Below are 13,837 nucleotides of genomic sequence, written 5' to 3' on the forward strand. Positions count from 1 at the left end.
AGAAAATCCTCTAATATTACTATCACAATAATTCATGTCCATTTAAGGAGCCAAAAGGTGAAAGTCACTATTGATTTGAAATAGAAACAAGGCCAAAAAAAATTCATCGAAAAAGTAAGTATCCTTTTATTTTTAATTAAAAATTTTGAATTTAAGTTCTGAACGCTTTATCCTAATTTTTCAATAGAAAAATCAAAAGAAAGAAAGTAGTATAGTGTAATTTGTGTAAACCCAAAAAAACCCCACACCTTATCCTATCATCTTTGTTTCAAAACCTTTCACTAGATTTCCTTTCACTACTTTATCTATCTTCTAAAGCTATCTCAAACTTTCTCACTACTATTTAGTCTACCTCTTCCTCTTTCATTCTCTCCTCCACTTTTTCAATCCCTCTGTTTCTCTCTATTTATTGCATGGTCATTTCTCACTTACGACAAACAACCATTTCTTGATATGTATCAAATAAATTGAAGTTTTTTAGACTTCTTTTTGTTCATTCAATTTTACTACTTTTGGGCAATTTGGTCAGCTCTTTTCTTGAAGGTTCATGGCACCAAGATCAGGCAGAGGAAAGGGAAACAGAGCTAAAACAGACAAAAAGAAGAAAGAAGAGAAAGGTTCAATACATGTTTCAATTTTGTTTTTTCAATTCATTTGACTTTTCTCTTTACATTTTTGTTTTGGTTTCTTTACAGTGATTCCAAGTGTTCTTGACATAACTGTCATCACTCCCTATGAAACTCAAGTTGTTCTCAAGGTATTTGAAGAATTCAATTCAATTGAAAATGAAAAATTACAAAAAAAACACTGGCATTTGTCACTTGTATGCAGCAATAGATAACTAATTTTGTTTTGTTAATCGTCTGTTTGACCATGAATTGTTACAATTTTTCCTAAAATTGTTTGGACATAAAACTGTTACAATTTTTCAGAATTCAACTTCTTCTTTTTTTGCTTCAAATTTCACAATTTTTATGTCTAAATGACGACTAAATTTGAATCAAATATAATTTGTTGAAGGGCATATCGACGGACAAGATACTTGATGTGAGGAAGCTACTATCTGCCAATGTTGAAACATGTCATTTTACCAACTTTTCTTTGTCTCACGAGGTTTGTTCAAAATTGATGATTTTTTCCTCTCTCTCTTTGTATATTTTTGGAAGTTAGCTAGTTGTTTAATCTTTGGTTTTGTTGTTATTTATTATGTTTGAATTTTAATTATTCAAAATAAGAAGTTTGTTAATATGGAAAAGTGATGGTGGTTTGAACAGGTGAAGGGACCAAAACTAAATGACAAGTTAGATATTGCGACTCTGAAGCCATGTTTGCTGAGAATGGTTGAAGGTAGGTTTTCATTAAAATCTCATCTATGTTTATAAAGGCCTATAGGGTCACATGTTTTTAGTGACGGAGCTATTACGTCACATAATTCAAAAGATTTTACTTATATTTTATATTTATATTAAAGGTTTATTAAATATAAATATTTAATTATAAATTTAATAATTAAAACGATCTATATCATAAATTTAAAACTCACAAACGTCAAATTTTGATTCTGCCGTCCTTTTAGTGAAAAGGAGTATAAAAAGGGGTTTAACTGTAATTGTGCCCTAGAGTGGAAAAAGCTCAAATTTGACGCAACATTTCCATCCTCCGGGCATGTTTAGTTAGTTCCAATGTTGCATATCTTCTGCTTTTGTGTATATAAAACAAAATTAAATTAATAAAGTAAATTATTCCATGATTTGTTGTAACTATCATTTCTCTTAATTATTATACTCACCAACCCAATTTGCCAAAGGCAAGAAGTGTATATAGGTTTTGTTTAAACCAATGGCATGCATTTCCATGGAAGTGCATCGGTGTTAACAAGCCACTAATTAGAATAATTAATTAAACCTCACAATCACCGTCAAACTTAAAAGCTTCACCTACTCCCAACTAATATTTCATTCGGCTTACTAAATCAAGAAAATATTAATTTAATTTATTTTATATTATCTTTAATAATTATTTGTAAAGTTTCGAAGAATTTTTTTAAAGGATGAATAAGTAAAATTATTTTTTATTTATAATTTTTTAGTTATCGTACAAAATAAAAAATAATCAATTAATATGAGACGGAAAAAATATTAACAAAAAACGAAAAAAAGAAAAGACCGTGTGGTATCTGTTTCATGAGCCAGCAGAGAGCATCTTCCCTGCTTAATGTTGTTGTACCTACTTGTGATTTTTTTCAGACGATCAATATGTACCTGTCTGAAAATTCATTCACAATTAGCAGTACGATACATTTAATCGACAATTCTGTATGTGTGCGCGCCGAAAAATTAGTTTATGTAGTCTGCTTATAATATAAGAAAATTTTATTTTTACATGTAAAAATAGCAATAATAAAAATAACTTTTTAATTTTTATTTTATAATAAGTGGTCAATTTTTTTTAATTCCTCGTCAAGAACGGACACAATCCCGCAATTTATTGAGCTTATTATAGGCAATTACTCCTAAAGAGTTTCGATCTTTTGCGCATTGCCCGAAATTCCTACGTTATTAACAAAAATGCCACTAACTTCTCAGAGGACTACACGGAAGAGTCTCAGGTGGGGGATCATGTCCGGAGGTTACTCGACATCGTCGCCTGCACTACCCGCTTCGCCAAGTCCAAGGCCGGAAAATCCACCACTGCCTCCGCCGCTGCCGGCGGTGACGGTTCGGAATCTCGGACCAAGAAGCCCAAGGCTCAGCGAAATGCTTCAAGCCGGCCAGCCTCACCGTCAGATGGAGTGGCGCCTTCATCGGAGCCTTCAGCTCCGGCGGCGCAGGAAGAGAATGAAATGGTGGCGATTCATCCAATTCCTAAGCTCTCTGATTTCTACGAATTCTTTTCTTTCTCTCACCTCTCCCCGCCTATACTGAGTGCGTTTTCTTCTCCCTTTCGATTTTTCCAATTTCAATCTGGAATATTGTAGAATCTATCGTGCATTTCTTCTAACTCAGCTGTTTCAGGTTTGAAAAGAGTGGATTGTGGCAATGCTAAAACAAGGCGAGATGGGGACTATTTCGAATTACAGGTAGTTTTTGGTTTCTCTTCTTCTGGTTTTGCATTTGTTGTTCTATATTGTTGAGGATTTTGATGATGCAAAAAATTCTCTGCAGATTAAGATATGCAATGGAAAGACATTGCAAGTGGTAGCAGCAGCAAAAGGTTTCTACACTTTGGGGAAGCCACTTATGCGAAGCCATTGCTTGGTTGATCTTCTGCAACAGCTCAGCCAAGCTTTTGCTAATGTAAGTATCTTCATAGACTCAATGTGTGGCCATTCTTGCTAGCATCATTCGTATATATTGAAATATTTGTTGTGCATCAAGTTCTTAATTCACTTATGAAACTTAATCACCCTAATTATCGATCACATTTGTCCTATATGCGTCATTATTTTCTTTATGACAGCAATTACTTTGTAAAAGACTGCAAGTATGAACATGAAAGTTGATTCATCAATGGTATCTTATGGAAAGACACCACTCTATTCGATTGATAATGATAACATGCACGGACATGTATAAAAGAGGTGGAGGATATATACAAGAAAAATCACGCTCATTCTTTTTTTCTTCTTCTTGATTTATCAGTACCAACTCAAACAATTGATATCAATTGCTTCAAATTTGCGATGTCTATTCTATTTAAATTTATCTTTTGTTAATTAAAAGCTTCATTTTACTTTGCAGGCATATGAATCCTTGATGAAGGCCTTTACAGAACATAACAAGGTGACATCTTGTTTATTGCAAATAAGCATCAAGGGAAAATGAAGTTGTATTTAACTGTGTGTATATTTTTCTGCTCTGTTGGTTGTTTTCAGTTCGGTAATCTTCCATATGGTTTCCGTGCCAACACATGGCTTGTCCCTCCATCCATCGTTGATTTTGCATCAAACTTCATTCCCCTTCCTGTGGAGGATGAGAGTTGGGGTGGCAATGGCGGAGGTCAGGGAAGGAATGGAGAGCATGACCAGAGATCATGGGCCACAGATTTTGCAGTACTGGCAAAACTTCCTTGCAAAACCGAGGAGGAGAGGGTGGTTCGAGACCGAAAGGCTTTTTTGCTTCATAATCTTTTCCTTGACGTCTCTATTTTTAAAGCTGTCTCAGCCATATACCAAGTCATGGATTCTACTTTGAGGGATACCTCAAATTGTGCTCTGGGTTCAGTACTCTCTGAGGATCGCATTGGTGACTTGTCTATTATAGTTAAAAGAGATTTCGGGGATGCTAGCCTGAAAGAAGATAAAGTTATTGGCAGTAGAGATTCTAATGCATCTGCTGAGGATGTTGCTCAAAGAAATTTAATTAAAGGAGTAACTGCTGATGAAAGTGTTGTCATACATGTAAGTTACACGCTTCCTTATGAAATATTTGAACTTGGAAAACCCTTATATAGTTGTTGTATGATTTGCCTTTCCTTCTTTATTTACAAGCCATGGCCCACCCAGGGGGAAGGGGGTGGAGGGTTTAAGTAGGCATTGCATCATTTGTTTCAGTGAGGACATACTCCTTTCACCTTCTGGAAACATACTCCCTCCCCCTTCTTCTGCTGCTGTTTCCGTGGCGTGCATTATTTATGACTTGGGTAACATCTTTAACGTCCATGATGTCAATTGGTTCTGTAGTTACTTTTCCAACTCTTCTCTTTCAAGCACCCTCTTATTTTACTTTTTGGTTTCATATAACATGCATAGGAATTGATGTAGAAGTTGTTTGTAAGTTCTCCTATACTTGAACTTCCACCTTGTTGGCGGGGGTCAATTCCCCACCATATAATCCCCTCATTTCTCCTTCTCCTCCCCTTTATGTATAATTTTTTAAAAATAAAATACTCTCCTATCTTTTCTCTGTCACCAATTATTTCAATTCAGGAAGTTGAAAGATTTTGATTGGACAGGACACATCCTCATTGGGCGTGGTGGTTGTGAAACATTGTGGTTACACGGCAATTGTGAAGGTTGTTGGTGACATTCAGGTGGATAGGATTCTGCCTCAGGATATCAACATCGTTGACCAACCAGATGGGGGAGCCAATGCACTCAACATCAACAGGTTTGACAAAATGCATTAAACCTAGATCAACTTTTATATGGCTGGTTATTGGACGACTAAGAATTTTATCAGTAAGAGTGTACTTAAGTAGAGGATCTTTTGTGGAACATGTTACCACAATCAAGCAATTATGCATGTTCCCTTTTACTTTTTCTTTCTTTGATAACTTTTGTTGCATGTATGAAGATGACACTTCATGTAAGTTGGGAAGCAACAGCATGTTAAGAGTTTGTTTGGGAATGACAAGTCACATAGGGCAAGTGATGTCAGTGTTTAGATCTAAGGGCTCTTTTTGTTGAGGATGCACTCTTCCTTAGGACTAAATTGATGGATTTCTTTCTTTTTGTCTCACAAGATGCTTCCTTCTAATTCTGAGTTTTAACCTTTTCCAGCTTACGACTTCTGCTCCACAAGACAATGACTGCTGGTTTTTCTGGAAGTGGTCAATTGCGCCCTTTTGATTTGAAAGACTCTGCAAATTCAATGTCTTTGGTCCATAAAATCATTAAGGATGGTTTGAGTAAGTTAAAGGGGATGGATGATAGATCCAAAGGGTCCATAAGATGGGAACTTGGTTCTTGTTGGGTTCAGTATCTACAAAAGCAGGAAACACCATCAGAAGACACGGTTGGGAATGATGGTAAGGCTGAACCCATAGTTAAGGGACTTGGAAAGCAGTTTAAAATGCTCAAAAATAGGGACAAAAGACCAGGTAATGTTAGTTCCATGGATGACAATGAAGCAGATGATGTGACAGCCAGCACTCTGAACACAGAAAGTGGTTCGACAGAACTAAGCAATGTCAACCCAAAGTGTGAAGTTGAATGGAGGAGATTTATCTCTCGAGAAGCTTACCTTCGTTTGAAAGAAAGTGGGATGGATCTCCATCTGAAGGTCAATAACACAGTTTTTGTTTTTATTTGGAACGTATTTATGCTATTATTTTGATGAAAAATTGATGTCCAAAGAGAGGAGAAAGAAGAAAGAAAAGAGAAATAGTGAATTAACAAGGCTTTTTTTCTAAGCACATATTTATGCTAAATATGCTCCTATATTTCTTTTTCGGATGCTTTTTTATTTGCTACAGAAGTGTTTAGTCATCTCTCCTCCAAAAAATAGCCTCTGTTATATGACCTCCACATATCTTGTATTTTTTTCTTCAAATCTTTCATGGTGTTACTTGAGAAGTTCTGACTTGGCGACGATAAATCAAGATGTTGTTGAATTCTCAAGCTAAGCTGTTTCATTTTCCATCTTTTGAGTGAAAGGGAGAAAGAGTGGTAGGAAAAATTGTTGAGGAAATAGATATATTTTGTTTAATCAGTCTTTAATATTATAGCTCATGGTTGACTGATAACTATGCTTCTTGTTGCAGTCAGTAGATGAACTTGTCGAAATGGCACACAAGTATTATGATGAAGTTGCTCTCCCAAAGCTGGTAAGTCAAAGTTCCTGATCTATTTCGGTAATGAAATGAAATTTTGAAATATATGAAGAGAAAAACTAATCTCTAATTCTATTTAGGTTACAGACTTTGCATCGTTGGAACTTTCTCCAGTTGATGGACGCACCCTTACTGACTTCATGCATCTAAGAGGATTACAAATGCGTTCTCTGGGTCATCTGGTAAGATTTATTTACTTTATCTGTCTCAGCTTTCTTTGTTTGTCAGGAATTGAGACTTGTTGATGTCTTCTGATGAACTTGATGTCGTTGTGTAATCCAGGTTGAATTAGCAGCGAAGCTTCCTCACATACAGTCGCTTTGTATTCATGAGATGGTTACTCGAGCTTTCAAGCATGTACTTAGAGCTGTCATTGCCTCCGTTGACAATGTGGCCAACTTGTCAGCTGCTATAGCCTCGTCCTTAAATTTCTTGTTTGGGTCCTCTCCCACACAAGAGAGTGATGAAAACCACATTCTCAAGATGCAATGGTTGAGGAAATTTTTGGTTGAAAGATTTGGTTGGAGATTAAAAGATGAATTCCAACAGTTGAGGAAATTGACGGTCCTCCGCGGGCTTTGTCATAAGGTACTATAAGCTTATAAGCTTGGCGGCATTAATTAAAATTTACCATTCAAAGTTAATAACATGTGTTTTTAGTTCAGGTTGGATTAGAGTTGGTTCCAAAAGATTATGATATGGAATGCCCATACCCCTTCAGTAAAAGTGATGTTATTAGCATAGTGCCTTTGTGTAAAGTAAGCCTTTCTGTCTCTTCTGCTTCCTTTTGAACGCCATTACAAATGACTGGAAATGCAGCTTCATTCAATTACTATCTGCTTTTCAGCATGTTGGATGCTCTTCTGCTGATGGACGGACTTTACTAGAATCATCTAAGGTTGCTCTTGACAAAGGGAAGTTGGAAGATGCTGTAATGTATGGAACAAAGGTACAAATTATTATAAAATAAAAGTACATGCACACACAAGTCTGTGAAGTCCATTCCTGAAAGCGCACAGATTTTCTTAATTTTTATAGGACACATATTTACTTTACTTGCTTGTGTATTTACTTGAAGGCCCTGGCAAAAATGATAGCTGTATGTGGCCCCTATCACCGTGCCACTGCAAGTGCATATAGCCTCCTGGCTGTTGTCCTTTATCACACCGGAGATTTCAATCAGGTAACATAAAGTTCATCGCTTGGATTTGATGTATGAAGTGGCATGTGACATTAAACTAGCCTTGTTTCTCCTTATCTCATATCTTGCTCATTAATTATCTTATCCAGAACCAAGTTCTTATATTTAATCAGAGTATCTAAAAGTTTTCAAGTTTAGCAAAGGCAGTCGAGGAAGAGTTATCTTAGGCATGCTTGCGTATTGATGTTCGACAGACAATTTTGGAAGTATTCCTAAATATCTATGTTTTCTTTTTCCAATCATGCAAGGTCCCACAGTCAGCTTTTTGGATTTTTTCAATTCACAAAAAAATTCACTTGCTTTTTCACCTTCCATTCACTTCTGTATTCCACCACACACCATTGCATTTGCATCCACCAATAAAGAAACGAAATGTTGACTCCTTGGATATACAGAATTGCAGAATAAACGATAATAATCTTTCTGAATGATTATTATTCTTGTTTAGGCAACAATTTATCAACAGAAGGCATTGGATATCAATGAGAGGGAGCTAGGACTTGACCATCCAGATACAATGAAAAGTTATGGGGATCTTTCTGTATTCTACTATCGTCTCCAACACATTGAGTTGGCTCTAAAGTGAGTGAGAAAAAATTCTCCTTTCTAGTTGGTCATATTATGAAACTAAAACTCACGTGTCTTGTTCAACCTTTTGATTCCAAATTTGTTGAACTTTGCAAATTGTAATTTTAGGATTCAGAAGATATCTACGTCTAGTCTCTCACATCCCTTTTCATTCTTGTTGAAGTCTCGACTGGTCCTACTATGTTTAGCTGTTCATTTATTTTTCTTATTTACATTGATAACTGAAGCAAATTCAAATTATTGATTTTCAGGTATGTCAACCGTGCTTTATTTCTTCTTCACTTTACATGTGGACTATCTCACCCAAACACGGCTGCCACATATATAAATGTGGCTATGATGGAAGAGGGCATGGGAAATGTACATATTGCTCTTAGATATCTACACGAAGCCCTTAAATGCAACCAAAGGTTACTGGGAGTAGATCATATACAGGTTTTTCTCTATCAGTTCTCATATTCCAACACCATCCTTTTATTAAGTTAGGTGCTCTTGAAAATATTCTTTACTTTCTGACATCTTTTGTTAACTCTGTTGCTGCCTTGGACAGACTGCTGCCAGCTATCATGCCATAGCCATAGCTCTCTCTCTCATGGAAGCATATTCACTGAGTGTGCAACATGAGCAAACTACATTGCAGATTCTTCAATCAAAATTAGGAGCAGATGATCTCCGTACTCAGGTGTGTACAAATCTAATGCCTGATTTCCCTCATTATTAGTTACCACTATGTCTCTATAGTGCAATTCACATCTCAGTCTTTTCCGGAATGCCAACAGTTAAAAAATGATGACGCTGCAGATAACTCTCTGTCTCTCTCTCTCTCTGCATTGTGGTCCTTTCGATTTAAATGTATTTAGCAAATAACATATGCCTTTTATTTTTGTTACATTAATGAGGTCCTTCTTAATAGAGATGATAAGTGACTTGGGTCTTCTTAACAAATCACCAATCTGTTGCTGTATTTTTAAGTTGGAGAGTTACACATGCAATATATATGTAGGATGCTGCTGCATGGCTTGAATACTTTGAATCGAAAGCCTTAGAGCAGCAAGAAGCTGCAAGAACAGGAGCTCCGAGACTAGATGCATCCATTGCTAGCAAAGGTCATCTCAGGTATTGAAACTTTTTTGAACTGGTGTTACTAGGGCTTGAACTCTCTGCTTGCGTCTAAGGAACCAAAACTCTTTACTTTCTGATGTAGTGTGTCAGACCTACTGGATTACATTAGTCCTGGCCAGGGTTCAAAGACCATAGAAGATCAGAGGAAACGACGTTCAAAGGTAGTTTATCACTCAGCATGGTAGTATATACTTCATACTCTTGAATTCACTGAAACTTGTTACATTGAGAAGAATTCAAAAAGAGAACTGCAAACTTTTTGTATGTACTCAGAAGTTGGTCCTAGTACAAAATCTCACCTGTAAGTTATTTAGATCATCAAAAAGAGAAATGATATTGAGTTCGTCTAATGGGGAAAATCTGTCCTGCTACACTTCAGCACATGATCCTTAACCCCATGTCAGGTATTTAGGTGACTGTGAAAACACATATCCTGGGAAACCTCCTTTTTGAGGAGGGAAGGGATAACTTTGGCTGTGATCATTTTGAGTTACCTATTATTGCTCCTTTCTTAAGCTGCCAATTGATGCTGTTACTCTTTCCTTGTTTATGGGCTCTTAGGTGTTTCCAGTAGATGATCAATCTCAAAAAGGACAACATGATGGAAGAAGTAACAATTTCATCAATCATGATGTTACAGAAAATCCTGTCACCACAGTAGAAGTTAACAAGAAAGAAGATGATGTAGAGAGAGTCGCTGCTCAAGAAGTTGAAAGCATTAATATCACTAATAATGAGGAACCAGTGGAATTACTACACGAAACAAGCTCTGACGAAGGGTGGCAAGAAGCAAATTCGAAAACACGGACAGGGCATGGCAGTGGCAAGATGCTCAACCGAAGGCAACCTGGTCTTGCCAAGATCAAGACAAACTTGGAATACCTTTTCCCCCGAGAAAACAGTTCCAGGAAAGAAGTTACTTCACAGGGACAAAAGGTGGTATCTAAGAATGGTTTAGGTGAATTTTCTCCTGCAAAGCAACTAAAGGCTGCTAGCTTCAGTTCTTCTGAAAAGTCAACCAAACTCACAGCTAAAATGACTGTTGCCGAAATTTCTCGCACATCAAATGTCACTGTTCCATCTCCTCCTGCCTCTCTTGCTACCATGGCTTCAAAATCCTTATCATACAAAGAAGTAGCAGTGTCGCCACCAGGTACGGTTCTAAAGCCTTTATTGGAGAAAGTAGAAGAATTAAATGAGGATAAAACTGATTCCCAGATCTGCGTTAGTCCAACTGAAACATCAGAAGAAGATGGAAGGCACTCAGTGACCATAGAGGCTACACCTGCCAATGATCGAGACAGACAAGGAATCCATGAAGATGAAGTCCAGATAAGTGGATCTGAGTCAGATAAATCTTCCCTGGAGCCTGAAGATGTTTCATGTTCAAGTAATGAGGAAAAATGTTTACAACAAAAAGAGAGCAAGCTATCCGCGGCTGCTGAACCATTCAATCCAGGTGCCTACCATTTGACTCATATGTTGATTTCTGCTGCTGTCACTAGTGTCTATGATGTTAGAGCCAGCCAAGGCATGCTTACTGAACCAGTGGGATTTCCATCAATTGCTGAGAGAGTTCCTTGTGGTCCCAGATCACCTTTATACCATAGGACAAGCCATTCTCGCATGAAAAACGGATATGTGAAGTACCAAAAGCTTGCTGCTGAAATAAGCAGTTACGATTATCCAAGAATTATGAATCCACATGCACCCGAGTTTGTTCCAAGAAAAACACAGCCAACGACTGCTGCAAGTGAAGATTCAAAAGTGGGTATTGAAGCTGATTCTTCCACCGGGTTGAATAACTCTGTCACAATAGTTTCATCAGAGGAGAAGATTGATAAAAAGACTACAGTTAATGTCAAAAATGGTAGATCACCAAAAAGCAGTTCACAAGCTGACAGGGAAGAGCTAGCTAGGCAAATACAAAATAGCTTCATTGTGAAGTCGAAACAGAATAATTCAGATGTTGCAAGTGAATTTCCAGTTAGTACAAAGAAGTCTGAGTTCTTAGTTAGCTCTGCCAAAGCAAGTGCAGATAGTGCAACTAAATTGCATGGTGGAAGTGAAGGGAAAAAGGAGCTTTCAGTAGAAGCAAATAAATATAGCGGGCCAAAGACAGTTGATGTAAATAAAAATAAACATGAGGATGGCGAAGGTTTTTTGCCTGTGGTAAGGCGAAGAAGAAACAGGCGACAATTTGCCCATGGAATAAATGGTTTGTACAGTCAGCAGTCTATCTGTGCTTAAGTACATTGAGGAGAGTGATCTCAACTAGAAGGTGCTTCATCTCCAAACAACCTCCATATGCAATTTCGTCATTACTTGATGCTGTAGAAAATGTGGAAGATAAACTGCAGTAGGACCACTAATAATTTCTTCTATTCTACTTCTCTGAGGAGGTTGCTTATCTTGTTCACCCAAAATAAAAGACAAGGTGAGGAAGGAGATTTGATCAAAATGATAGCAGATCTGGAGGTACAATTTTTTGATGGCCAGAAAATTTATTCAACTTCCTTTTTGTGCAGTCCTTGCTTAGTTGCTTTTTTCTCCATTGTAAAGTTCATCTAGCTTTATATGGATAAGGTACCCACCCTCTTGTTTTTTGGTTTCAATAAGGCGCCCTTTCTGAAATATCTTCTCATGAAACAAGTGATAAATTTGTTGAGTAAATACCTTCATAATTCTTGCTCCCTGATATTTGATCTCCTTGAGTAATTTTGACTTCTTGTTCTAGGATTCTGCTGATGTATATAATATTGTAATGACGTTTATAATTTTGAGTTTACCATATATCATTTTTGGTTACACTAAAAAGTACATGTGATGCCTCTATAATTACATTTGAGTGGAACTAAATAAATCTCACCAACAAAATAGTTGGTAAAAACAAGAATTTCATGGCCCATATTCCTCGAATCAACAATTCACCTGATATGGATTATAGAAAGTATTTAGAAACGGAGGGAGTATTCTTAAGAAACATATAAAAGAAAATTAGGACATACTCTCTCCGTCCCATATTAGATGGACATTTTTTAAAAATATTGTTTCATATTACTTGATCACTTATTAAATTAAGATAGAATTAATTAATTTTTTCTTATTTTACCCCTATAATTAATTAATTCTCAATATTAGTTATTTCTACCTTCTATGTATATTGCATTGATATGAACAAATGAAAAAATAGTAAAGATAATCAATCTATTAATAATTTCTTAATCACCGTATAAAATAGAAAGTGCTCATCTAATATAAGACGGAGAGAGTATAATTTAAGATGGAAAGAGTGCCAAGTATCACAACCTTTTAAAAATGTTTTACCACTGACCATTAGCCTGTTTGGATTGACTTATTTTTAAGCAGCTTATAAATTGAAAACTGCTTATAAGTTATAAAAAAAAATAGGTGCATGCCAACTTTTTTTTGACTTATAAGTTGTTTTCAATTTATAAACTGCTTAAAATAAGTTCATTTAAATAAACTCAATTATTTATTGGGGCTTATTTTAAGCACAAAATGATTTTAAGTTGATCAGTCAAACACTAAAAACAACTAAAAACAACTTATAAGTCAATTCAAATAGCCTCCGTGACACCAAAATCGAAATTCCGAAGTATGCACACCCCTGATCAAGATATACAATAAATTCCTATCACATGCACGAGTTCCAATAAAAATGATTTCACAATTATTAACGCCCAATTGGATCTTACTTACCCCCTTAGTTATATTTAAAGGGAAAAAGAAAAGCAAATAAATGGCGACAGCTCAAAAGACAAAACAACGTAAATCACAGCCAGCTAGCCAGCTCACTATCCATTTTCGAATTTAATTAATTTAAATTTTGTATCGAAAAATTTCAAATGACATATTTTTTATTAATGATAACTTTATATCCATATCAAACTCAAAATTTCTATCCATATCAAACTCAAAATTTCTATTTAAAGTTAGAAAGAGTACTTAACCAACTTTTGGTGGTGCTTATTTGATCCTCCTAAGACTACGTTTACTTGATCAAATATCAATGACCATCCGAAATTCAATTTGAAATTGCTTCTTGATATATAATTTATACTCCTACAAAAAATTGCTTGTTAAGTATTTACCTTATTAATTATGTTTTAGAAATTTAAATTTGGCAACTAATATTAAATAAGTTTGAAAAATACTTACTTAATAATAAGCATAATAAATTGAAACAAATAAATATCTTTTAATTTATTATAATGGACAAGTAAAAAATTATATTTTATATGCTAAATTAGTAAAAGGGAACATAAAGATACTATACAAATTGTCAAATTGATTATTTTGCAACATAATCAAATCTTAATTATCGCCTGCGAAGAACTTCCTTCGTTCTCA

General features: G+C 35.7%; 1 protein-coding gene across 1 annotated transcript; it reads left to right on the forward strand.

Moving 5' to 3' along the window:
• The first annotated feature begins 308 nt into the window (after positions 1-308).
• Positions 309-12,161, forward strand: LOC129898669 (protein REDUCED CHLOROPLAST COVERAGE 3). The gene is made up of 23 exons (XM_055973299.1): positions 309-617; positions 696-757; positions 1,021-1,113; positions 1,275-1,347; positions 2,586-2,924; positions 3,015-3,079; positions 3,165-3,296; positions 3,741-3,782; positions 3,875-4,399; positions 4,954-5,108; positions 5,501-6,002; positions 6,484-6,546; positions 6,633-6,734; positions 6,835-7,140; positions 7,218-7,310; positions 7,400-7,501; positions 7,631-7,735; positions 8,202-8,335; positions 8,593-8,776; positions 8,892-9,023; positions 9,345-9,457; positions 9,546-9,624; positions 10,025-12,161. Exons 1-23 carry the CDS (start codon positions 548-550, stop codon positions 11,711-11,713), a joined length of 5,160 nt encoding a protein of 1,719 aa, XP_055829274.1. The 5' UTR covers positions 309-547; the 3' UTR covers positions 11,714-12,161.
• The last annotated feature ends 1,676 nt before the right edge of the window (positions 12,162-13,837 follow it).

The sequence above is a fragment of the Solanum dulcamara genome, chromosome 8 (genome assembly GCF_947179165.1).
Source record: "Solanum dulcamara chromosome 8, daSolDulc1.2, whole genome shotgun sequence".
NCBI classification, from domain to species: domain Eukaryota; kingdom Viridiplantae; phylum Streptophyta; class Magnoliopsida; order Solanales; family Solanaceae; genus Solanum; species Solanum dulcamara.